The sequence below is a fragment of the Xenopus laevis genome, chromosome 2S (assembly GCF_017654675.1).
Source record: "Xenopus laevis strain J_2021 chromosome 2S, Xenopus_laevis_v10.1, whole genome shotgun sequence".
In the NCBI taxonomy this organism is placed as follows: domain Eukaryota; kingdom Metazoa; phylum Chordata; class Amphibia; order Anura; family Pipidae; genus Xenopus; species Xenopus laevis.
In genome coordinates, this window is record NC_054374.1 from 45,324,014 (window position 1) to 45,351,467 (window position 27,454).

The 27,454-nt window shown below is 38.3% G+C and overlaps 1 protein-coding gene across 8 annotated transcripts in view; it reads left to right on the forward strand.

The window, feature by feature from the left end:
* csde1.S (cold shock domain containing E1 S homeolog) overlaps positions 1 to 27,454 on the forward strand; it is a 58,080-nt gene that overhangs the window by 4,868 nt on the left and 25,758 nt on the right. For 5 of the 8 annotated variants that reach the window (XM_041583725.1, XM_041583728.1, XM_041583730.1 and 2 more), the window contains exons 2-10: positions 1,493 to 1,875; positions 7,726 to 7,885; positions 14,728 to 14,923; positions 19,124 to 19,233; positions 22,935 to 23,027; positions 24,193 to 24,290; positions 25,503 to 25,587; positions 25,707 to 25,835; positions 25,939 to 26,064. In XM_041583725.1, the coding sequence (XP_041439659.1) occupies positions 7,760 to 7,885; positions 14,728 to 14,923; positions 19,124 to 19,233; positions 22,935 to 23,027; positions 24,193 to 24,290; positions 25,503 to 25,587; positions 25,707 to 25,835; positions 25,939 to 26,064 (963 nt within the window). In that variant the 5' untranslated portion in view covers positions 1,493 to 1,875; positions 7,726 to 7,759. Of the gene's footprint in view, positions 1 to 1,492; positions 1,876 to 7,725; positions 7,886 to 13,059; positions 13,189 to 14,727; positions 14,924 to 19,123; positions 19,234 to 22,934; positions 23,028 to 24,192; positions 24,291 to 25,502; positions 25,588 to 25,706; positions 25,836 to 25,938; positions 26,065 to 27,454 lie in introns of all 8 variants that reach the window. The other 3 variants (XM_041583727.1, XM_041583729.1, XM_018249181.2) reach the window with 2 other exon arrangements.

Here is a 27,454-nt window from a genome sequence, read left to right on the forward strand (position 1 = left end):
AGAAAACTGCATTAGTCTTGGGGAACTTTCAAAGAAGCACTGCATTGCCATTTTCTTCAGTTTATTGAATCTTTGCTGTGGCCCTCGGCCAGATATGCATTAGAGTGGCAGGGAGGGGGGGATACTGAGTTTTGTCCCCAGCACATTTGAGTGGGTGACTGTTTGGACTCTCCTCTGCCCGTAAGGGCCAGTATAACTAAATTTAAAAAGGTTTCACATACATTGAATGCAGTGTTTATTAATATACTAAAAAAGAAATTGCATATAAACATTTTTTTATTGGGTTTAATATTTACATGATTTTCTAGTGGACTTAAGGTATGAAGATCCAAATTATGGAAATTTTTGTTAGCCAGACAAACCCAGGTCCTGAGCTTTCTGGATAACTGGTCTCATACCTGTGTATGGTTGAATATATATGTATATATTTGTGTATGCATTACATAAATTATATGTTTGTTTCAGTCAGTTAACCTTTTGGACTGCTCCAGAAACTTGTACACTATTTCACTTCTCGTGATCACAGTGAATGTGCCCTAGATCTTGGACTTGGTGTTTAACATTTCCTTTGTCAAAACAGGACATTTGACTTCTGATAAAATCCAACACAATGCACATAGGTTCAGTTTTAAGATCTTCTGGGACAAGACTTGCTATGTCTCCCATAGACTCCATTATAATTAATCCAAATTTTTGAAAAATAATTTCCTTTTTCTCTGTAATAATAAAACAATACTTTGTACTTGATCCAAACTAAGATATAATTTATCCTTAGTGGAAGTAAAACCAGCCTATTGGGTTTATTTAGTGTTTACATGATTTTCTTTTGGTGTGAAGATCCAAATTACAGCAAGGGCCATTATCCAGAAAACCCCAGATTTCTGGATAACAGGTCCCATACCTGTACTAAACTTTTCTGCATTTGCAAATTCTGCAAGTCTTTTGCACAGTCCTTTTTCTTTATGCCTAACTTTTTGGTTTATTAAGCCTTATTTACTGCTATGGCAAGAAATCATAAGCACAGATTCTGCAGTATATTTGCTGTACAGGTCTACCTCCAATTGTATAGTTCTTCTTTGTTTACCCCCGTTAAAAAAAAAAAAATTGTCATATGGCTGCTTATTGCATTCCAGATAGCATTAAATTATTCCTCAAATGTATAAAAACGAGTAACTAAATGGGTAAATGTTTCTTTGCATTGGAATAGCCGTTACTTTTTCCCTGTTTATACAAAGTAATTCTTGCTGCTTTTCAGAAAAAGCTAGACAGGGCAAATTCACATCTGGGTCCTAACCCATGGAAAGCAATAATTCTGTATTTTATTGATCTAAGTGCCGTTTACTGAAAATTGGCAGTTACTGCCCTGGTCCTCATGTGCAATTTTGGCAGTTGTGCAATTATGACCTTGAATTGTTTTCAAGAACAGATTTTATTTTTTGTGAAATGCAGAACATGTATGTACTATGCTAACTATAGTTTTTTTTCCCCCCAGTATGAAGTGTAACAGAACAGAAACTACCACCTGAAACTGCTGCTTCAAGTTCAGATCAGTCAAGGAATACCTGCCACAACAGTAACTAACAAGACCAAAGAAGAGAAACTGCGCTGAAGACACAACACTTGATCTGAAACAAGAAGTTTGTGCCTACTCAACAGCTTCACAAAAGCACTTCCCAACGCTGCTATTAGTCTTTGTTTTATCTTTTACACTGCACTTTGCAACTGCTGAGTGCAGCGTAAGTCGTCCCTCTTAGCTTGATAGATCGTTTTCTCTTGCTCTCTCTATTATTACTAGCAACTAACAACCTTGAAGGCTATACTCACCGAGAATTGGAAAATACTACTGAACGTGCAATATCTGAATATCTCGGAAAGGTGGGTTAATGTGACAGTGTCCCAAAAAATTTAACATTTGTTATCATTATTGTATAGAATTGCATATAGAAAGATTAGTGGACTTGGTAGTCCTTGTGTAAATTGCTATATTTCCTTGTTTCCTTAGTTGATACTGTCCCTTTCTACCAACATCTACAGGTTTTTGCCAGCACTCAAAAAGGATAAAAATCATAAACGTGGGAATGGCTGTTAAAAAAATTTTTTTTTTTTTTTTTTTTTTGGAAAATATCTAAAAAATCTAGTGCAGACTATTAAAAAAGCATACGTTTCTATTTAGATAGTTGTAAAGCTCTTTTTTTCGACATTGAACCAAATGGCTGGATTAGCCTGTCACCTTATTGGTGATCTGTCTAAAATGTTCTTGTTTAGCAACTTTGGCAAATGAATGGAATTAAGCACTGTGGGCAGTTGTTTCTGTTTTGGGGGGGGGGGGTGAGGTTTAAGTTGTCTAAAAGAGTCCGCTCTAAAAGATCTTGGTCTACGTTTCTTTGGAACTGCTGAGTAGCAATCCTTTTGTTTAATAACCTGGAAACCATTGTTTATAATAATCATAAATTAGTGCATGCTGAACTTTTTTAAACTTTTAGTATGAATGACATTTTGAGATTTGCATTTTTTAATTTTGTCGTGTTTGGGCTATTTAGCCTTTTTTATTCAGCAGCTCTCCAGTTTGCAATTTTAGCAATATGGTTTCTAGGGTCAAAATTACAGCCATATATTAATTTGAGTAAGAGGCTACAATTTGTCTGGCAAGAGTCAGACAAATTAAAAAAAAAACAAAAAACACCTTGGTAAATAGGCTGTGCAAAATAAAAAAATATTGTTAGTTGTAGTTAGCCAAAAACGTAATCTATAAAGGCTGGAGTGACTGGTTGTATAACATAATAGGCAGAACACTAGTTCTGCTTTTCAGCTCTCTAACTCTGAGTTAGTCAGCGACTTGCAAAAAGAAAAGGTTGTGGGAGCACTCCATGTCTTAATAAAAATGTACTGAAATACAATGGAATTGCTATAAATCTGGCCAAATTAACTAAAGACATAGAAAAAAAGAAGAAAAAATTGATCAATGCACAGTCCCTGGTCCCCTGTCCTATAAGTAATCTATGCAGATGCATGTATTTACTAAGACCGGGGTTTTTTAGTTAAAAAATTATGATCATAAGATTGATAAGCCACCATACCACGTCAAGGTAAAACCCATATGGCGGTCCCTAACTATTTACCTCTGGTCATAATTTCAAATGCTAAAGCCTCCCGGCATAAGAGCATCACCTGAAATAAAGATCTCCTGACATGGCCATTGGTTTCAGTCAAAGGCTTAAGGTGGCCATACACGGATAGATCCGCTCGTTTGGCGATGTCGCCAAACGAGCGGATCTCCCTCCGATATGCCCACCTTGAGGTGGGCAATATCGGGCTGATCCGATCGTGGGCCCTAGGGCCCAACGATCGGATCCTTCACGTTCGCAAACGGGCGGTCGGATCGCGGGACCGCATCAACGAACAGATGCGGCCGCGATCCGACGGGATTTTTAACCCCATCCGATCGAGATCTGGCCGACTTTCGGCCAGATCTCGATCAGGGAAGCCCGTCGGGGGCCCCCATACACGGGCCAATAAGCTGCCGACTCGGTCTGTCGGCAGCTTTTATCGGCCCGTGTATGGCCACCTTAAGTCCTCCCCCCCCCCCTGAGATAACGTAGACCCCAGCATTGCTTGCATGTGATTAAAGCTCCCCATAGACGACCAATTTTAGAGAAGTCCGACCAATCCTTCGAAATTATCGTTTGGTTAGTGGGATTCGAACGATCGTACATCTTACGATTTTTCTGCCGACATCTGTCAGGAAATTGATCGGCCAGGTCAAAAAATCTTTGTCGGTCCCAGTGCAATCTATCTATGTTTGCAGGGCCAAGCAAGCAGCTCCCCTTTGTTTTCCTGGCAAATTGGTCTTTTTAGTTGATGGACAATTTGTACTATCGTTCCGAGAAAATCGTGGTCTCACGATGATCGGATCTTTTAAAAATCTCCATTTATGGCCAGCTTACCCTGCTTGCGGCTTTAAAAAGAGAGAGAATCTGCCCAGACCAACACCCATTTCTAAAGGCATTGTTCCACCATTTAAAGGGACGGGTGTGGGGGTGCTGCAACCACATGGAAGCCTGGCCTGCAGCATAGCTGCTGAACTTCCAAACAGAATAGATCTGCTACAATACGAAATGCAAAAAGGAAAAGTTGTGGGAGCACTCCATGGCTTAATAAAAATTGTACTGAAATACAATGGAAGTGCTACTGGCCAAATTAACTATGGACATAGAAAAAAAGAAGAAAATTGATCAATTCACATTCTCTGGTCCCCTGTCATAAGGGTTAGTCACAAAATTATGATCATAAGATTGATAAGCCACCATACCAAGTCAAGGTATAAACCCCATATGGCGGTCCCTAACTATTTACCTCTGGTCATAATTTCAAATGCTAAAGCCTCCCAGCATAAGAGCATTAAGTCAGCGACTTGAAAAGGGGGCCCCCTGGGACATGTTCAGTCAGTTTGGTATTGATCCTCGGCATGCAGCTCAGATTAAAAATCAAACCGTTATGACCCATGTGCCCACCCCTTCCCAAATTTTCGGTTACTGCCTGTTTTTTTTTTTTTTTCTTCAAAATGCCTCAATGCGCCTCCATCAGAATTCTGCTCTGAAATCCATTTTTTAATAGAGCAAACAGATTTTTTTTTAACAATTTGATTTTAAAATTTGACATGGGGCTTGACATATGAGTTTCCCACATGCTCTCAGGACTTGATAAACTTCAGTCACGCTTTACTGCTACACTGCAAGTTGGAGTGATATCACCCCCCTCCCTTTCCTCTCCAGCAGCCTATTAAAGGAACAGTAACGTCAAAAAATAAGTGTTTTAAAGTAATGAAAATATAATGCAGTGTTGCTCTGCACTGGTAAAACTGCTGTTTGCTTAAGAAACACTACTATTGTTTATATAAATAAGCTGCTGTATAGCAATTGGGGCAGCCATTCAAAGGAGAAAAGGCTCCGGTTACAAAGCAGATAAGCTCTGTCTGTCTAATGGGGTTATCTGTTATCCATTAGTTAACCTGTGCCATATAGCCATTTTTCAATTTCCTCCATTTCTCCACAGCAGCTTGTTTATGAACTATAGTTTTACCAGTGCAGGGCAACACTACATATTTTCATTACTTTAAAACCCTTAATTTTTTTTGTTTTACTGTTCCTTTAACAGAACAATGAGCAGCAAACAAGATGGCAGCTAACTGACACACTTTTTGACAGATTTGTTTGCATTGCTAAAGCTCCACCTAGTGGTAGACATGAGAATAGGACGACCTAGGTTGTGGTTAAATATAATGGGAAGGGTAGAAGCAATAGTTGTCTCAAAGCAGTTCCATCATGGTGGCGCAAAGCACTGAGATGGCTTCCTCCATACCAATATTACAGCTAAAAAGAAAATATTTGTTGGTTCAAGAACAACATTTTAATTAGTAGAGTGAATTATTTGTAATGCAAACAGTGTAATTTAGAAATAAAAAGTTAACTATGAAAATCATGACCATCCCTTTAGCAAAGTGTATATTGTTCTAAGAGATTGTTAGTAAATTCTTGTTTAACAAACTGACATTTGGGTTAGCTAACCTGTTAAACAGTGTCGTTTGAATTTGTGGTTGCAGTAAAAAGTTTGTAGGGACACAAAGTTAATTATAATTAAACTATTAAAAAATGACTGAAAACAACTTCAGAGGTTGATACATGTTTAATAAAACCCATTTTGTGTTCAACCCAAAGTTTTATTTATTTTTTTAATGCCTGCAAATTACCTATATTTCTATGTTTGTTATGCATGTCTTCCCTGTTATTTTGATTGCTCATTTTTTCTAAAGATGTTGCTGATATGTCTTGGATAATATGTTTTCACTTTTTGGCCACAACCGTGAAGGACATATGTTACTGGGAATCTGGCCAAAGAAATAACATGCTTGTTTACAGCCTTTTGTAGACCATCCATTAGCATTAAAGTGACTGCAATAAGAAAATAGACCCAATGAAAGGGCTTAAGTCCATAGACCTAGTACAGTATGAGACATTAGATGTGTATATTAAACTTACTAAACTGAAGGCATAAAGGTTAGTCTAAACCTGGTAGTCTGCTTTTTTGATCCACTTTCAGTGCCATGTTATTGTATAGCTGCAGCATGCACACGTTTGTCTATCAAAGCAACTGTGCACCTTCATGTGAATAATTAGACTTCAGGTATAGGATCTATACATTGGCACCTGGGGTGTTCAGGATAAGGGGATCTTTATATATTTTGGATTACCATACTTTGTCTGCTAAAAAGTTAATACAAAATTATACTCAATTGTATTATTTTGCCATCAAACAGTTTAGTTCTCATCACACACAAGGTACTGCTTTATAACAGAGAGCCCATTGTTTAAAATGGGCTCTCTGTGAGATGTTCTTCCCTTACTTCAGACCTTTCTGGATAACTGGTTCCCATACCTGTAGTTGATGGGAGGAGGCTGTGGTGCCACCAGCAGGTGGTAGAAAAAAATGGATGTATGCAGATTTTTCATTAGAATGTAGAAAAAGTGGCCCTGGACATTTTATGTAGTGATTGATCTACTACAATGATACTAGGGTTTCATTCTCCCTTACAATTTTGCTTTCTGTTTTGCTATTTTAATACACTGTCCTGTTATTGCCGATCCCCTCCCCCATTTTTTTCATTCTTCTACAGTTTGGATGGGGAGGCATCCCGTATTTTTGTAGAAAGATGGTCTACCATGTAGAGTTATAGGGGGAAACTAAAAGGCTGAGATTTAGGGAGGCTTAGGCTCCCAACAAGAGGTAGACAATTGAATTGTTATAATACCTTCTCCAATGGAAAGCTTTCTATTTGTTGCCTCTTCAAACAAACAATATTACCCACCTCACCTAGTTCATTTTCAGTACAGATCCCAGGCTCTAGCACTTCAAATTGTGTTAGGGAAATTATTCATATAAGTATTGTTTGCAGTAATTTCCTGAAGTCTTCAAAACATGCTTCCCATGTTCCCATGATGAAATTAGTAATTCTTTACTCATGGCTGATCCTGTGGACTGCTGATGAGTGCTTGCTGCTCTCGGTAGTGTCTTTGCTGTCCTTATAAAATGCATGTTAGGTTGAAAAAACACACACGTCCATCAAGTTCAACCTTTCACCTATTTTAACCTACCTAATTGCTAGTTGATCCAGAGGAAGGCAAAAAATACCCCATTTGATAGAAGCAGTGAAAGGTGGAGAATTAAATTTTGAGCACTGCGGTTCGCACTTAGAGCACAATAATGGTCATAAACAGACTTTTTGCTGTATTCTTGCCTGCAGTGAATGCTTCAGTCAAGGTAAGCAATATGAGAGCTCCAACTTGTATAAATGCAGATGTGCAGTAAAGTCTTGCACTTCACGGTTATTTTGAAGAAAGAACTTATGCAAAAAAAATGCATTAAAAAACTTGGCACTATGAGAACTGATTTCCTAACTTTTATCTTGTTTAATTGCTTGATGATTAACTAATTTGTATTTATATCTGTCCTTCCCACTTGTTTATCGTCTTATTTCATTATTCATCCTCTTACAGAGCTGTCAAGTGAATTTTAATTTGTTTCTATATGTAGATAATGTATTTTTTTTTTTTTTTTTTCGAAAAGTTTTGGTCCTAAAACCCTAGGCATGGAAACTTGCATCTGCATTCCCCCCCAACAAGCCATATGTGAATTGATCAGGTTGTCTTGTTTTGATTTTGTTATATGCAGCATTGTAAAATTAAGTTGAAACAGGAATAGGAATATGGCAAGCACCTGGAAAGAATTTGTTGAATTTTCCATGCCGTCTTCTCCCCCTACTGCATACGTTAGTGCCAACCTGGGCAATGCATCTTCAGTCGGACTGACTTTATCACCTTATGGCCGATCAGTAAGTTATTTTGCCCTATCAAAACTGTTTTAATTCCAGGCAAAAGTGAACAGTTTAAGCACTGCATAACCAACTTTCAAAAAAAAAAAAAAAAAAAAAAAAGAATTAAAAAATGTAACCCATTTTATACATGCAAAAAGTACCCTACTTAATACCATTAGTGCTCAGGATTTTCTTTTTTAATTTTAATCTTTCTTTGCGCAAATTGATCACCCCATCTCTAATATGCCATTAATTTGTTTATTCATTTTCATTTTTACCTCTGTGCTATTCCTCAAAAACCTATTTAACTGGGTTGTCCATCTGCTGGTCCGCAGGCTGTAGATGACCATCCATAAGGCCCCCTTTTTATGCAGCCTGCCCCCAGAAAATTATATTTTTTACAACTTGGCATAAGCTGCAGTGTTCTTGTGAGAGAATCTTCAGTCGTATTTTAAGAAACTTTATTCTTTGTATATCTGGTAATATAGCCCTCCCCCCACACCTTTTTTGATATGAGCTCATTCATTTTGGCTTGTGCAGAAAAGGTGCATAAACGCTCTGTATTTCCTAAAAAAAAAATATATATATATTCTATAAATATTGTAGTTGAAAGATCAGATTATAATATCTGTTTAAGGCACTATATTTGACTAAAGGTAGTCAAATATACTAAAGGTATGTATACACATACATTTTTATTCCATGTGATGTGTGTGTGTGTGTTCGCTGTGTTGTTCTGGTTGCACAAAATACTGATTGGGATTGCCCGGTCAACATACATACAAAAAAAAACTGTGTATGGCCAACTTTAGTCTGATACAGTAAACTTGCCTTGGGGGAAAAAAAGGTAATATTCTAATCTGATCTGTAAACTACACTATATTTTATATCTCTAGGTTTGTTGTTCGAACTTAGTTGAAAACTTCATTTGCCGATGAGCACATCAATAGAAAGCAGGCATACTTTTTGCATTTGGGCAGATATTTAATCCTCCAAAAAAATATTGGGCAACGCTTCAAATTCTGGATTGGGTGTATCTAGAGAGACAGATCACTGCTTTTGCACTACCCAACAGTTTTGTTGTATCCCGAAGAATATTGGTCAGTGTATGGCCATCTTATTTGGATACATCATGAGGATATTTGGGTAAATACTAGCTCTGAATTCCACCAGCAGCATTCCTGAATAACCATCTTATCCAGCTGCATCTAGGGTTGCCGCCTTTTCTGGAAAAAAATACCTATAATCTTGCAGTTTTTCCTAGTATTAATAACATTGGCATCAAGCATCATTTTTACCAGCCAGGCCGGTAAAATATCGGCCAGGTGGCAGCCCTAGCTGCATCCAATAAACACAGCGCGTCTTTACGTGCCAGTATGTGTCTATTGCGAACACCTTCAGCACACAGGCAGCAGTGAAGACCAAGTGGCAGATCATTTCACTAATGTGCCTTAATATTACTGCTATGGGATTCCTGATGGGCCTCATTATTAATGAGGGCCGCTCAAGGTAACCGCTCCCTGACAGATTTAAGAACCAAATTCAATAGTAAAAGCCAAGTCCCACTGAGACTGATTGTTACATTAAAGGGATACTGTCATGGGAAAACATTTTTTTTCCAAAATGCATCAGTTAATAGTGCTGCTGCAGCAGAATTCTGCACTGAAATCCATTTCTCAAAAGAGCAAACAGATTTTTTTTTTATATTCAATTTTGAAATCTGACATGGGGTTAGACATATTGTCAATTTCCCAGCTGCCCCAAGTCATGTGACTTGTGCTCTGATAAATTTCAATCACTCTTTACTGCTGTACTGCAAGTTGGAGTGATATCACCCCTCCCTTCCCCCCCCCAGCAGCCAAACAAAAGTACAATGAGAAGGTAACCAGATAACAGCTCCCTAACACAAGATAACAGCTGCTTGGTAGATCTAAGAACAGCACTCAATAGTAAAAACCCATGTCCCACTGAGACACATTCAGTTACATTGAGAAGGAAAAACAGCAGCCTGCCAGAAAGCATTTCTCTCCTAAAGTGCAGGCACAAGTCACATGACCAGGGGCAGCTGGGAAATTGACAAAATGTCTAGCCCCATGTCAGATTTCAAAATTGAATATAAAAAAATCTGTTTGCTCTTTTGAGAAATGGATTTCAGTGCAGAATTCTGCTGGAGTAGCACTATTAACTGACGTGTTTTGAAAAAAACACGTTTTCTGATGACAGGATCCCTTTAAGTAGGAGAAATAACAGCCTGGAAGTAATTCCATCCTAAAGTGCAGGCACAAGTCACATGACTGGGGGCAGCTAACCCCATGTCAGATTTCAAAATTGAATGTAAAAAAAATCTGCTTGCTCTTTTGAGAATTGGATTTCAGTGCAGAAGTCTGCTGGAGTAGCACTATTACCTGATGCGTTTTGAAAAAAATGTTTTCCCATTACAGTATCACTTTAAATATATTCAGACATACTCAAGGGAAATATCTTGACTTTTGAATTTTAAAGGACAAAATCATTATGAAATTAGGTTTTTCAAGCTTTTAAGTTACTACTACCTAAGTACACAATCTTGCCAATTAGCCCATGTGCTGAATGAACATGTAGCGTTTGAGAGGCCATACATTTTCTATACCTCTTTCTGCAATTTTTTCTGATGTTTTGGGCAGACATCTGAACCATTAACCAGAGCAGGAAGTGAGAGCTGCAGCTTCTTTTCACTTTATCAGCCGATGCACCATACATTAGAACAGGGATCCCCAACCTTTTGAACCTGTGAGCAACATTCAGAAGTACAAAGGAGTTGGGGAGCAACACAAGCATGAAAAATGTTCTTGTGGTGCCAAATAAGTGCTGTGATTGGCCATTTGGTAGCCCCTATGTGGATTGTCATCCTACATTGAGGCTTGTTTGTCAGTGCACCTGGTTTTTATGCAACCAAAACTTGCCTGGAATTTAAAAATAATCACCTGCTTTGAGACCACTGAGAGCAACAGCCAAGGGGTTGGAGAGCAACATGTTGCTCACGAGCTACTGGTTGGGGATCACTGCATTAGAAGTTATGGTTAATCCGCAAATGTTTAACCCTGAAGACCGTATTCCTTCACAACAGTCGGCACATATTTTGACGCAGTTAACCTCAATTTTTTTTTCTTGTATACTAATGCTAAGCATATTGAATCCATAGACCATTGTTCCCTCAATTTTTTTTTTGGAAGTGTGCCACCTAAGTCGAATAATACTTGTTGGCCTCATCGATGTATGAGCATGCTTCATTCCCCATGGAGAGGAAATGGCTGCTAAGTGAAAATTCACCTTAACGGAAACTATAAGTTCAGCGCAAACACTTAAAGGAACAGTAACATCAAAAAATGTGATTGTTTTAAAATTATAACAATATAATGCAATGTTGCCCTGCACTGGTAAGACTGGTGTGTTTGCTTCAGAAACACTAATATTGTTTATATAAATAAGCTGATGTGTAGCAATGGGGGCAGCCATTCAAAAGAGAAAAGGCTCATGTTACACAGCAGATAGCAGATAAGTTCTGTAGAACATAATGAGGTTATCTACTATTTAACCGGTCATATAGCCTTTTTTCAGTTTCTACCATTGCTACACAGCAGCTTATTTATATGAACTATAGTTGTGTTTCTGAAGCAAACAGATCAGTTTCAGTTATGTACAGTTACCAGTGCAGGGTAACAGTACATAATACTGTTTAAAGAAAAAAGCCTCTCTAATACTTTTGCTACTCTGGGGTCTCCCTTAAACTACTGTTTTTGCTTTGTCTGGTTCTAAAAGACAAAGTAGCACACCAGGATTGGCCAGCTCCAGCTTATGCCTCTTCTTGGCAAGGTCCTGTCAAGACCTGTATAGATTGCAGAGTATAGTGCCTAAATAAGCTAAATATGAATCTATATGTTGCCAGTTATTGGCCATCTACCTTATTTAACTTGAGCATCTATGTATGTGTTTGTTTAATTAATATATATATATTATATTAAGACCTGTACTGCTCAGTACCTCTTTAAAGAATAGATCAGAGTCCTTTGTTATGGGACAGGCTGGTACAAAACGAACTGAACTGGCTCTCAGAGGCACATGTTCATGAGAAACTGTGCTTCCCAAAATGAACACTGTGCTGCCTCCATTCAGCAGTGCTGTATTCGTGAGTGCTGGGGGCTTTCCTGGATAAGACACGGCTGTCTTGCATTCCGTAGTGCTGCGTTCTGCAATTTGTGCTGGATTTTTAATCCCGGGTATAGTGCACAGTGTAGCCAAGAGCCCACAGTAAGTGCTTTTTGTGACAAAGGCACATTTCAACATTTGCCATGCATGTGTTGACCATGTCATGTATTTGACTTATCTGGTCACTCATCTCATGCATATCATAACTTGCACTCCTGACCCTTAAAGTTGAACTAAAGTCTCAAAACAAATATGGCTAGAAATACCCTGTTTAATGTCCAAAACTTGCTGCACCAACCAAAAGGTTCTACATCTCTAACTGTAAAAATCCAGGCCTTCAAAGTAGCACACAGGAGCTCCCCATCTAGGATCCTAGTGCCAGTGACACTAGGATAGACCATGTGCTCTGAGCAGCTGTTTACAAGCTAAGCTTAGGCCTTGTTGCAAATTAAGCATTAAATTAGGTGTGAGTCTTGTAACATGATGGTGGGCTGATTATTTAATTCTGATGCAAATTAAATTTGGGTCAGTCCCCGAAGCTCAGACAACTGACAGCAGCACAGAACATGTGCTGTGACTTAGTAGAAAAGACGATTGGCTATTGGGAGCATCTTTGGAGGTGTGTAAATTTACTTCTAAAGGGCTGTTTAGAGAAAAGCAAAACATAATGCAGTATTGTGCTGCTCTAATTCTTTAAACCATGCTTCCAGTAGCATGGCAGTTGACTGTTCTCACCCAAGGAAGAGGTTGAAAACAAGTCTGTCTTTGTTTATGATCAGTCACAGATCACTGGCTAGTAAACTTATATTTGGGGTTGTGCACTCTGGTTGTAGTTGTAAGATATTGTTCTGGCATAAAGGCCAGGAATTGTTGACCTGTAAGTTTTATTATTCAAGTTTATTTATATATATATATATATATATATATATATATATAATATTAAATCTGTCTTCCCCGCATCAAAACATATTTTCTCACCTGTACATCCGTGTGCTATGTTATCACAGCTGTATGTGATGGAGAAGCTTTATACTTTGTCATCAGAATATTCCACTCCAGCTTCTGCTGGCCCTCCCACTTATACTCCTTCCACTGTGTCCAAAAAACTGAAGAGGACCCCTTTGTATCAAAGATCTGTAAGTCAGGGATGTTGAATTTACAATTTTTTTTTTTTCTAAGCTGGCATGTTAGTGACTTTTGTAACCATACTAAGACATTGGCACTTTGCAGTGTTGTAGCAATAGCTTTTTTTCCAAACATTTATTGGTTTGTTTAGTTAAATGCTCGATGCATGGCCTAAGTAAGTTCTGTAAATGCAGGTCTTGTCTGCATGGAATTGGCAAGATTGCCTTAAAGGAATAGTAACACCAAAAAAAGTGTTTTAAAGAAATTGCAATATAATGTACTGCCATCCTCCACTGGTAAAACAATGTATTTACTTCAGAAACACAACTATAGTATATATGTATAAGATGTGTAGCCATGGGGGTGCAGCCATTCAAAGCACAGGATACACAGTAGATACAGTAACCTCTTCTTTCTGAAGAATCCCATTGTATACTACAGACCTTTTAATCTGCTGTGCATTTTCTCATTTTTCAGTTTTGAATGGTTGCCCCATGGCTACAAAGCACCTTATTTATATAAACTATAGTAGATTTTCTGATACAAACACACTAGTTTTACCAGTACAGCACAACAGTAAATAACATTTTCATTATTTCATTTTTGGTGTTACTTTTCCTTTGATTGCAAGGCTTCTTGGTGGTTAAGCTTTTGATTAATGTAGCAGTTTGTGAAATGACTTCTAACAGGGGAAATGAGTGAATCGCATAAATGAATATTCAACCAGCAGGGGCGTAACTATAGAGGAAGCCACTGCCAGTAACACCTTTTAAGCTGGCCATAGACACAAAGATCTGATCGTACAAATCGCGGATTAGTACGATTTTCGGAGCATGTGTGGAGAGTCCCGACATTTTTCGTCCAGCGGAGATTGGTCGATTGGACAGGTTAAAAGATTTGTCGGCTGCAGGTAATATCTCTGCATGTATTGCCGATCGTATGATTTTCAGAGGCAGACTGTCACTAGCTTTGGTCGGACATAACTTTCGTAAGATTGCTGTCGGGGCAGAACATGGCTGATCTGTTCTTTTGTTCTTTATTTGATCGGAATGGTTAGTGGCGGGTCGGGAGATGGGGAAGTCCGTATGATCTTTGCAGAACAGTTCCCACTTAATAGAAGTATTTTAGATTACATTTAGAGGCAGTGTTTTATTCTTTAGCTGTGTGCAAAAATTCTTTTCTGTGGACTTTTAAAAACTGTTCACAGTGTCGTGGGTGGGTCAAAAAAAAATTTGGATTATCTAAAGCACGCCTTGGGGAGGGGCTTGCTTTACATAATCTTATATATAATGCAGACTTCTGAAGAAAAATAATCTCTTCCATCTCGTTTTCCACTTTTAACATCCTGCTTTTTGTTGCCTGTTTTTTTGTAAGTCCAGTGCTTCTGTTTATTTTAAATTTAAGTAGCCATTAATATACTTTTTGTACTTTTTATTTGGTTTTTGTTTCCGTGAATGAGCACATTGCCCAGAAAATCTTTGGATACAAAAGATAACACAATACTTAAATATTTCTCTAGCTTTATTTAAACTTTTTTATCTTAAATCTAGATGAGCTTTGACCCAAACCTTCTCCATAACAATGGACACAATGGGTACCCCAATGATACTGCAGCACTGCGTGAAACAGGTGTCATCGAAAAACTGCTGACATCCTATGGATTTATTCAGTGTTCAGAGCGCCAGGCTAGACTTTTCTTCCACTGCTCACAGTACAATGGAAACTTACAGGAGCTTAAAGTAGGAGGTAAGAAATTAGCAGCTGTAGGTTTAGAATTTTTTTTTTTTTTTTTTGCAACTCATCTTAAAGGGGAAGTTCACCTTTAAGTTAACTTTTAGCATATTATGGCCATTTGTACGAAACTTTCAGTTGGTCTTCATTATTTTTTATAGTTTGCCTTTTTCTTTTGATTTGTTCCAGTTTTCAAATGGGGGGGGCATAGACCCCCATCTAGAAAAATAAATGCCCTTTAAGGCTACACATTTATTGGTACTTTGTAGTACTCCTCTTTCTATTCAGGCCTCTCCTATTAATATTATTTGTCTTTTTCATATCAATGCATGGTTGCTTGGTTAATTTGGTCCCTAGCATCCAGACTGCTGAAATGGCAAACCGGAGAACTGCTGAATAAAAAGCTACTCAAAAACCACAAATAATAAAAAAAAAAAAAAAAAAAAATGAAAAAGAATTGTAAATTCACTCTACATCATGCTTAAAGGTGAAAAAGCCCTTTAACGCGCAAGTTCGACCATGATTTACCAGCACCCAGTTTGTAAAGAATAGTCCAGGCAGAACTACTTTTTTTTGGGGGGGGGGGGGGGGGAACTGCCTTACCTCTGACTTATGCTTGTACTTCAGCTCTAAGAAGAGTATAACCAATCTATCAAATGGGTTAGATTCCTGGTTAGAAAGAAAGAACTACCCTCGAACACCCTGGCCGTCCTGTCCTAGGCGAATCCCCGTTGCTCAGTGAAGGAGGCGTTGGCAACCTCGAGTTCAGCGTGAAAGAAGGAAAAATCACTGGCACAACATGGGTTATTTCTAGCAGGGAGAACCCTTGCTCATTTATTGCGGATGCAAGGGTTCTCCCTGCTAGAAATAACCCGTGTTGTGCTGGTGATTTTTCCTTCTTAGATTCTTGGTTACCCAGGCCTCTGACTCTGGCAACCACACATAGGTAGAAGAAAAAGCAAATCATGCTAAAACACTCCTAATAGCAGCATAAAATTTGAAAAATGATTTATAATACTGCCGTACCATATGTTAGTGATACTGACACAATTGTTTGTTTTTAGTTCTGCTTTTGTAAGTAATTATTACTTGAAGTTCCTTAACCTGACTTTTGCCAACCTGACTGTCCCATCTAAGTCTGTCAGTTAGAGTTTCAAATGCTAACCAACTACTGCTGCACAAATATGACAGCCCCCTCATATAGGAACTTGGATAAAGGTAATGTAAAGCATCAGGCACATACTTTTATGGTAAAATTATAAATAGCATTCAAAAATAATGTTATGATGAATATAAAAAAGGGTTATTTTCTGGTGTCCGTATCGAACTCAACTGGGGTAGGAACTGATGTGAATGATATGTAGTCTATGAAGTAGCAAGTAATATACTGATATTGTATAAATAAAAGATAATCACATACTAAAGGTTCTTTCTACGGTGAACAGCAGTAAAGTTTAAAGGAAAAGTGTTTTCAGGTATTTAAAATGTTGTACTGTTTGCTTCAGAAACTTTACAATATCTTATATAAACAAGCTACTGCAGGAGGGCCTAATGCGAGGTCTACTTTAAGTTATGATTTCCTATTATGCTCTACATCCATAAAAGCTTTGTTACCATTCTGTTCCATGGAAAATATTACTTCAATATTGATTTATGATAAAATGAATATTTAAAAAACAACAATTTATGTAACCTTAACATAATAAATATCTGCATGAAATAGGAGGGTGAGTTAGACAAGCTGTTTGTTGACAGTGTCTTGAGATCTACTGATCACCAGCTAATGGTCTACTGGTAGATCCTGATCTACCTTTTGGGCACCCCTTTGCTACTGTGTAGCCATGGGGGCAGCCATTCAAAGCTGAAAAAGGAGAAAAGGCACAGGATAAACCGCAGATAACAGATTAGCTCAGAAGTATGCAATGGGATTGTTTAGAACAAATGTATCTACTGTATATCCTGTGCTGTAATGGCTGCCCCGTTTTTTTTTTTTGTATTGGCTGCCCTGTGGCAGCTTGTTTATATAATGCTGAGGGCACTCTAGCGGTTCTTCCACCTCTCCTACTAATGAATTTTAATGAGGTAAAGATATAAGGATGCGTTTTAAAGAACAGTCTTTTGTGTGTTGCTACACAGATCCAAGATCAGCTTGAAAAACATGAAAGCAGGCAATTTGAAGGTGATATTTGCTATATGTAGCCACACACAATCTGAAACTGTTTTTTAAATGCATTTTATGTTGGAAGTAGCACGTAAAAGCTTATTTGTAAGCTTGTACATAGAATTAAAGGGGTGGTTCACCTTTAAAGAAATTTTATTTGTTATAGAACGGCCAATTCGAAGCAACTTTTCAATTGGTTTTCATTATTTTTTTTATAGTTTATTTGCCTTTTTCTTCTGACTCTTTGCAGCTTTCTTCTGACTCCCTTCTAAAAACAAATGCTCTGTAAGGCTACAAATGTATCGTTACTTTTTATTACTGATCCATCTCAAGCCGTCTCCTATTCATATTCCATTCTCTTATTTAAATCAGTGCATGGTTGCTAGGGTAATTTGGAACCTATTTACCTATTTACCTGAATAAAAGGCTACAATGGAGAAAAGAGTTCCTTATCTATCCACTTTCTTATCGAATGCTCATCCACAGCTTTAGGAGCAGCCACCTCCGCTCAGTAACATAGAGAAAAACAGGAACTGGAAAGCCTTCAATGTAGTTAATTATTCTTTATTATAGCACTACATGTTATGGACAACATGGTCCTTCCTCAAGTGTAACATGCACCTGAGGAAGGACCATGTCGTCTGAAACATGTAGTGCTATAATAAAGAATAATTAACTATATTGAAGGCTCCCCAGTTCCTGTTTTTCTCTATGAATAAAAGGCTAAATAACTCAAAAACCTTAATAAAAAATGAAAACCTATTGCAAATTGTCTCAGAATATCACTCTCTACATCATACTAAAAGTTCTCAAAGGTGAACAACCCCTTTATCAGAATGCTGAGATGATTTTATTTAGGTCTAATGACAGCACTGGCATTACGATATATCACGCCATGGTTAATAATCACTTAGGAGTTTAAAGTTTGTATCTGTTCTAGCAGCTACAATTTTTTCCTTTTGTGCATGAAGTATATTTTGCTTCTATGGCAGTTTTCCTTCTCATGGAAGAGAACCATGGCTGTTTATTTCATTTGTAAGAACATAGTGTCATCTGCTATGTAAATGTTCAGTTTACCGTATTCAACTTGAATGGCTACCCCCTGTGGATACACAGCAGCTTATTTATAACTAAAAATTGTGTTTGCTTCGCACACTAACTACTATTCTCAGGGAAGGGTAACGCTCATTAGATTTATATTCATATAACAGCCAAACCTTGTCGGGAGACGTGACTCAAACCACATTAACAGCAATGGGCCAGTGATAGCTAAAAGTTAACCTTTAACCTTTATTATATTCTTTAAAAAGCAAGTAAAAAATTTACAAAATCCATGGGTATTATGCAGCTCGCTATAATATGAATGGCTTAGAAAAATGGATGGTTTCAAGCTGGTCCACACATCAATATTTCACATTATTAGCCTTCCTTTACAGGTATGAGATCTGGTAAGCCGTTATCCAGAAAGCTCTGAATTACAGAAAGGCTGTCTCCCATAGACTGCAATTTATTCAAATCCAAATATTGTCTTTTTCTCTGTAATAATAAACAGTACCTTGTACTTGATCCAAACTAAGATATAATTAATCCTTATTGGAAGCAAAAGCAGCCTATTGGGTTTTTCATATTTACATGATTTTCTAGTAGACCTAAGGTCCAAATTACTGAAAGATCCATTATCTGGAAAATCCCAGTTCCCAGACATTCTGGATAACCGGTTCCATACCTGTACTGCCTTTTATGGCAAACAAATTATGCTCTCTGGCCAACCTAAAACTTGAGTCCCTCTGTTGTTCATTTGTTCCTCTTCCATAAACTCTAGCAACCAGACTGATGAGCGCGAAACAGCAAAAAAAAAAAAAACACAAAGAAAACTTTTGCAAAATGTGCACTACAATTTACTTTGCCTATCCAACTAGTTAAGCAAGAGCAATTTTAATGCAAGACACTTCATTTAACAAAGTGTAGATTATTTATTTTGACCATTGTGTGGGACAGCTTTTATTTTTTGCTTTAAACCTAATTATTAAAAAGCAGGTTTGTTTTAATTGCAGATGATGTAGAATTTGAAGTTTCAGCAGACAGGCGCACTGGTAAACCAATTGCTGTGAAACTTGTAAAAATAAAAACTGAAATATTGCCAGAAGAGAGAATTAATGGCCAGGTAAGCTCTCGATTTGAACGTATGCTGTGGTTTACAAGAAAATGAATAAATCCTATTAAAATATGATTTATGCTTGTAATAACCGCCTCCGCATTAGTAAAGTAGATTGGTAACTTGTGGAACAATGCTGTCTAAAGTGAGTTTTTCAATTTGCTTCATGGCTGAATCACCAATGGTCATAACTAAATCAACAGTGGATTAATGAAAATGTTGCTTTTTGCGTTAATATGGGGGAAGTACAATAGCATTTGCTCTTTGCCTTAAAAAATGTATGTTCAGGCTTCATTGCTAAGATGTTTGGTTTGATGTAGTGACAAGCTAGCTCTCCTATCTTACTGTAAAATTGAATTAAACAATCCTAAAACAGTGTTTCATAAATGTTCATAGGTTTGCACATCTCTGAATGCACCATAATCTGCTACATACTTTTCCATATTGGCAATAAAATTACGCAGTACTTTAAAGATAATTATCATTTAAATCAAGGTGTAAGGAACTTGTGTACAGAACTGGATGAGCTATGTTGATGAAGAGGCATGTCTTGTGAGATTTAAAGGATTTATGCAAGAAGGCATCCTTTAATGTGGCACCGTTTATACTTGTAATTTGTAGTATGCTTTGTCATCGTCCATAAAGTATCATCATGTAAATTGAGATCGACTATTTCATGTACTCAAAGACCGTGTTAGGCCAGTTATCCACAATTTCACGTGTTTGTGTGACGTCATTGTTGTATAGTAATACATTGCCCAAAGGGGTCTCTGTTGGGAATGCAGAGGTCCACCACAGTATTGCAGGACATCTCAAGACATTACTCTATTTGGATAATCCTTCAGTTACAAGGCAACCCTTTTGAAATAAAAAATAACAAAAGTGGTATAAAGGTGATACCTTTATTGGCTAACTAAGCCAATCATTGCAAGCTTTCAGAAAATTTTAGTTCTTTTTTAAAGCTGATTATAATGAAGCTGTGTTCTCTGGTGTATATGCAACATTCAGCTCATAGGTTAAATGACCAGCAAAAAGAAATATCAATTTATGTGTAAGGTGTCAGTCATTTATGAGGGGATCTGCAAGAGACAAGCAGATAAGGTACAAGATAATGTGGGTCAAAGAGGCTGAGTATAATTTAGGACTGAATTATTGGAGTGTAGTGTACTTAATACAATGCACTAAATGCATAACAGGGGGATTGTATATAGGAGAGACTGGGCAAAGTCTGAGAGAAATACACACCCCAGATTCACTGTAATCGATCAATAAACTGGACACACCAATAGGAAATCATTTCAATGGCCCTCATCACTCCATAAAGAATTTAAGAATTTTGGTTCTTAAAGGACCAGTAACATCAAAAAAATTTTTTCAAAAATTCGTTAGTATACAACGAAAAAATAACACCAAGACAAATTAAAGTTTAAAATAGTAAAGCCTTTATTAAGAAATAACTTACATAAACTCCACTTCCTGTCCTCTTCAGAAAAGGCGACCATCCATTCTGCGGCGCTTGACTTCTCCTCCCTGGCTATTCAGTGACAGCGTGTCCTCTGCAGCCATCTCATTCACCAGCTCTTCTTCATCCTCCCAGGAGCAGCAGTGTCGACGGGCTCCCCATTGGATTCACGAGGGGTGCAGGAAAGTAGAGGAGGGCAGTACGTCCATTCCTGCCTTGCAGAACTGGTGCCGATACCTACTCCTCCTCCTCCTGCGCTGCTGCTGCCACGGGTTTGTGTTCAGCGTGGTATATTAGCATGGAGTCCAGAAGCGGGCAGGAGAGGGGCCACATGAAGGGGCATGGAGCACTGAGCAGCTACCTCCGGGTTCGTCGCAACAGAGCCACCTAGTTGGTTATGTGCAGGTCCGGGAAGAAAGGGATGTTCCTGGCCCAGTCCACAGCGCTGAACAGTAACCAGCCGCCAGCTCGCAGATTTCGCCTGGCGAACAGCAACAAACCCGGCATCTTGCTCCTTGGGTGTGTCTCTCCAGTCAGTTGCTGCGAATGAATAGCTCACATAGCGTTCCCTCGCTGTCACCTAGCCTAGCGCCCAGTTCCTTGCTGTCATCCGTGACATCACCGATCGCAGATGTTCTAATCAGCTTTTCCTTGGCGCAGAGAAGGAACTCGGACTTCGTGCTTCGATCGATTCTTGTAAGAATCTTGTACATGCTGCTGCCTGCCGAACCATACCCCACGTCCCGCTATGGAAGCCAACGCATGCAGCCCATCAACATCATAGGCATTGAAATTAAAACATCTGCGAGCTGGCGGCCGGTTACTGTTCAGTGCTGTGGACTGGGCCAGGAACATCCTTTTCTTCCCGGACCTGCACATAACCGACCAGGTGGCTCTGTTGCGACGAACCCGGAGTTAGCTGCTCAGTGCTCCATGCCTCTTCATGTGGCCCCTCTCCTGGCCGCTTCTGGACTCCATGCTAATATACTACGCTGAACACACACCCTGCGGCAGCAGCAGCGCAGGAGGAGGAGTAGGTATCGGCACCGGTTCTGCAAGGCAGGAATGGCCCTACTCTACTTTCCTGCACCCCTCGTGAATCCAATGGGGAGCCTGCCGACATTGCATTCCTACTGCTGCTCCTGGGAAGATGAAGAAGAGCTGGAGAATGAGATGGCTGCAAAGAACACGCTGTCCGTGAATAGCCAAGGAGGAGAAGTCAAGCGCCGCAGAATGGATGGTCGCCGTTTCTGAAGAGGACAGGAAGTGGAGTTTATGTAAGTTATTTCTTAATAAAGGCTTTGCTATTTTAAACTTTAATTTGTCTTGGTGTTATTTTTTCGTTGTATACTAACGAATTTTTGAAATTTTTTTTTTGATGTTACTGGTCCTTTAAGGGCAATTTTAAAACCGATAATGAAAAAAGTATGGGAATACAAATTAATTGAAACTTTCAATTCTCTGAAAAAGGGACTAAACCTGGGCCTTGGATTTATGACCAATTATGTGGACTAAGAAAGGACTGCACGAGGTCAGAAATACCAACATGTCTGGATCTGGACTAAGTTCATATGGAATTCTTTTTATTCTACACTCCAATAATTCAGTCCTAATTTATACTCCGCCTCATTGGCCCACATTATCTTGTACCTTATCTGCTTATCTCTTGCAGATCCCCTCGTAAATGACTTTCACACCTTACACATAGATTGATATTTCTTTTTGCTCGTCATTTGACCTATGAGCTGAATGTTGTGTGTGTATATATACCAGAGCACACCACGTTGTAATCAGCTTGAAAAAGGAACTTAAGGGTTAGGGTACACCTGGAGATTCTGCCGACTTTAATGAAAAACCGCCTGAGCCAATGCACTCGCGGCACTTAGATTTCCGAAGTTTCCTCACGAGTAAACTTAAGGCGACTTCGGAAATCAAAGCGACGCGAGTGCGTTGGCACAGGTGTTTTTTTATTAAAGCCAGCGGAAGCAGTTCGGGGAGATTAGTCGCCCCAAAGAAGAGGCGATTCGTCGCCGGGTGACTAAATCTCGCCGAATCTCCAGGTGTGCCCTTACCCTTAATGTTCTGAAAGCTTGCTGTGATTATATTAGTTAGCCAATGAAGGCATCACCTTTATGCCACTTTTATTTTTTATTTCAAAAGGGTTGCCCTGTAACATTTTTACTGGCTAACATGGTACAGCAACTTTACCTGATAATTCTTCTCTAAGCTATACTATGTCCCTCCTTAGGTTGTGTGTGCTGTGCCTCATAATTTAGAAACCAAGTCTCCAGCTGCTCCAGGCCAGAGTCCATCTGGAAGTGTATGTTATGAACGAAATGGGGTAAGTTGTGTTATGCCCATTCTGTGCTGTGACCCTAGCATTTTTTCTTTTTTCCAAATGGTAATCTGATTATGACACACTAGTAGTACAATATTTGAGTAATAACAGTGAAACTTTTGTTAGTATTTGACATAAAATAATATATATGACAATATATTGTATTTATTTGGCTTGTCCTTTAAATATTTACCACTTTTTTAGTGAATAACACCTGACCATTTGTAGTCTGTTACGCTGAAGTGTCGCCTGACAAACTAGTGACGCAGGGAACAAGCACGCTGCTCATTCAAGCAGCTTCCTGCATCAGTATCTTAAACTTCTGTGGTTCTGAACAGTCACCACCAGGACAGCATAACTGTAGGTTCTCTTGATACAAGAGTGTGGTGGCATGGCTAATCTTCGAAAACATTTGGCCTGTACTATGACTGGTTCACATACATGACCATAGAGCTGCATATTTATGTAGACTATAGTAGTGTTTATGAAACACACAGAAGTCTTACCAGTGCAGGACAACTGTCGAATACATTTGAATTACTTTAAAACACTTTGTTTGAATGGCTAGCCAATCCACAGCTTATTGGTCTTTGTATGATCTCTGACTGTTAGCCTTATTCATATTTGGGAGTGGCTAGGTTAATTAGTGATGGTATTCACAAAGAGAAAAAAAAAGGAATTGGTTACAGACTGAATTGGGCCAATGGTGTTATCTGCAGCCAACAAGAGCACAGTGTAAACTAATTGTGTTGTAGACCTTGCCTACTCCTTTAATATTAACTAATTATGAACATAGACGAGTAAATCTCAGTCGATTTTTGCTCATTTTGCTTCCAAATCGAATTGGATCCCAATATTTGTTGATGCAGACTTGATGGTTGAACGCCGCATCCGCATCTCTCACCCCCTTGGATCTTCAAACCTGACTTGATTTTGTCCACGTATTGATCATATAGGTTTTTGAAAGGGGGTCCATGCATAGGCTAGTAAGCTCTCAAGTCATTTTTAAGGGTCACTGTATGACCAGCTTTTGTCATTGTATTCTTTATGTACGGATCCACAAATCAATCTAAAAATTTGTTGTGGCATCGGATACATTTCTGTTTAGGAAATAGGTTTGAGGCTTAATGTGTCGTAGGTTTGATCTACCTTTTTCTGATTTATGAAGGAGGTGTTTTATTTGACATACACACCAGAAGACGTTGAAGGGAGTATCCATCTAGAAACTGGAGATAAAATAAGCTTTATTATTGAAACCAACAAACAGTAAGTTCTGTCATATACATACTATCATTTTTTTTCTACTTCTCAAAAATAATAGTTTGATAGCCCAGCTGCTAAGGGGCCCTAAATGCATTCTTAGAGAATACAAATTTAGTATGTTTTATGTGTGCTTACCCTGTTGTTAACATTGTCTAATAATTGGAGTTATGGAGTAGATAACTGGCCCAGGGAAAAGTGTCCATAGTTTTCAGGCACAATTTCTTTTAACCCAGACAATTTCCATTAAATGGGTAATCCTCCTTTTTGAAGCAGAACTCTGAAAAAAATTAACCAATTGCTAACCCTTAAATATCAAGTTACCAAAAAGTATGCTTAAGTTTAATCATTTTTAGCTGCTGCAGTGCTCTTAAAACGTCCTCCAATGGATAGATATTATTGGTGCATCTCATACACAAGTTGCACTTGCTAACCCATTTATTCTTGTTTGGAAATTGCATATTCTTTAGCTGTATAATCATCACAATTTACATAGTGCTTTACCTTAAATACAGTAACTAAAAAATAATATAGTTCCTGGTAACATTTGGCAGCTGATTTGGCTTTTACTCTATAGGGGTCTGTTTTTACACTTCAATTCCTAATCGAATACAGCCCCTTAAGTTATCGCTGATGAAGGCACATGCAGTACTTAATGTGCCAAAAAAAGGCAATCTGGCACAAGTAAATCTAGCATTGTGTGTTTTTTTTCTAATTTCAGACATTGTTTTTCTCATTTCTTTCCATGTCACTGGTTGAGCTCTAGGACATTTATTAATGGAGTTACAACTGGGTCATTTTTTATTAAGCTGCTGATTTATAGGCATCCTACTCTACAGAGAGCTTTAGGCTTGTCTAGGAAAGCAGCCATTAGGAAGTGTAATGAATGGGTGAAACTAGAATGGCTATTTGGGGAATTATCAGTAAAGTAATTTAAAGTAAATAATGTAAGTTTATGGCAAAAAGTTATACGATATCTATTCTGTCAATTATCTCTTGGTGAATCTGATTCCCACCTTAACTTTTACACATGAACTCAAAATATATGATAAAAGCAGTTCGGGAATGTAATTTTCTTTACATTTACGGAATCTTTATTAAAAGGAGCAAAACACTTTTTCAATACAAATAGTAGGCAAAACCATTTACATAGTACATTATCATTGTTGGTCAAAGCATGGTACTTTAATATGTTGTCTCAATTTCCCACTCCTGCAGTACTGGTGCAGTTAGCGCACGAAATATAATGATTTTGATGAAAAGAAAGCAAATGCGCTGCCAGGGAGTTGTTTGTGCCATGAAGGTGAGCAAGATACTGATGGGGTTTGCTTGGTTGTTAGAATGCAGCCTCATTGTTTTTAAATCTAAACTTCAAGATTTGGTTAGTTTGGTTAAAACTATTTTTTTTTCACTACTCCCCAGGAAGCATTTGGTTTCATTGAAAGAGGAGATGTTGTCAAAGAGATATTCTTTCACTATAGTGAATTTAAAGGAGATCTTGAAGCCTTGCAACCTGGAGATGATGTGGAATTTACAATCAAGGATCGAAATGTGTGTTTTAAACCTGACTTTCTGTTTCTATTTGTCCGCCTTGCTATTATTGATTACTTACTGACTACTTACTTTTTTTTATATATATATATGCTTTTTGCAGGGTAAAGAAGTGGCAACAGACGTTCGACTTTTGCTCCAAGGAACTGTTATTTTTGAAGATATTAGTATTGAACACTTCGAAGGAACTGTTACCAAAGTTATCCCTAAAGTACCCAACAAAAATCAGGTAAATAAAGTCTACCTTCTTGCCATATTTTTATATATAAGAGACTGTATATCCACCAACTTCATCAGATGCTTTACCCAGCAAAGCCCTCAGACCAGACATATTTTAGATAAGTGTGTATCAGGTGCTGTGCCTGGACTATTTTACCTTTACCATTTTGCAGATTATTGCTACTATTGCTGTAGGCTTAGTAGCAACAGTGAATATCCTACATTCTGAGCCTGCTCAAAAAAAAACATTACAATCTGATGGATTTCTGGACATCTGATTTAGCATCCAGATGTGTCCCAAATATATACACACACCTTCAAAATGACTGAATAGTTATTCTACCAAGCTAATCCTTTAACAGACTTTCCCCCCTTACGCTAAAGTCCCTTTCCGTTTCAGGGCACGGTCAGACTGCTCTTGTAAGATCAATGTCTGCCGCTGCACAGCTTAAGGTGGCCATACACGGAGAGATCCGCTCGTTTGGCGATGTCGCCAAACGAGCAGATCTCTCCCCAATATACCCACCTTGAGGTGGGCAATATCGGGCTGATCCGATCGTGGACCCTAGGGCCCAACAATCGGATCCTAACTAATAGTAATGGGCGGTCGGATTGCGGGACCGCATCAACGAACAGATGCGGCCGCAATCCAACGGGATTTTTCGTCCCACCCGATCGAGATCTGGCCGGTCTGTTGGCAGCTTTTATCGGCCCGTGTATGGCCACCTTAAGTGTTAGCTCAGAGGCAAGTTTGATAGCGGTTTTCCTCTAGCCAAGACCCCAATTCTTACAAATATTTGCATATTGCTATGATTATCATTTACTAGTCTTTTACTCGCAGAATAGGCAATGTATTGCAGATTTGGTCTTAGCTGGGGGAGATCTTACTTGCTATAGTTTCATTAGTGCATGTAGTTAAGATGAGCAGTACAGTTACAGAACTTAAATTCTACGTAACTTTCCTATATAGATTAATTTTCCATTAAATGAAAACTATACTCCCAAACTGAATACTTAAGCAACAGAGTTTATATCAAATTAAGTGTATATCAAATTAAGTGGCATATAAAAGAATCTTAAGAAACTGGAATATATATTTAAGTAAATATTGCCCCTTTTACATCTCTTGCCTTGAGCTACCATTTCGTGATGGTCTGTGTGCTGCCTCAGAGATCACCTGACCAGAAATACTTCAGCTCTAACTGTAACATTAAGAAGTGTGGAAGCAAAAAACAATGGTCTGTTAATTTGCTCATGTGACCTATCATGTTTGTGTGCACCGTGAATCATCCAATCCCAGGGGGGGGGCAGCCATTATTTTTTAAAATGGCAGTTTTCTATTTAATAACCCAGTGGCACATAGTACTAGAAAAGTATATTATGAATGGTTTATTTACATT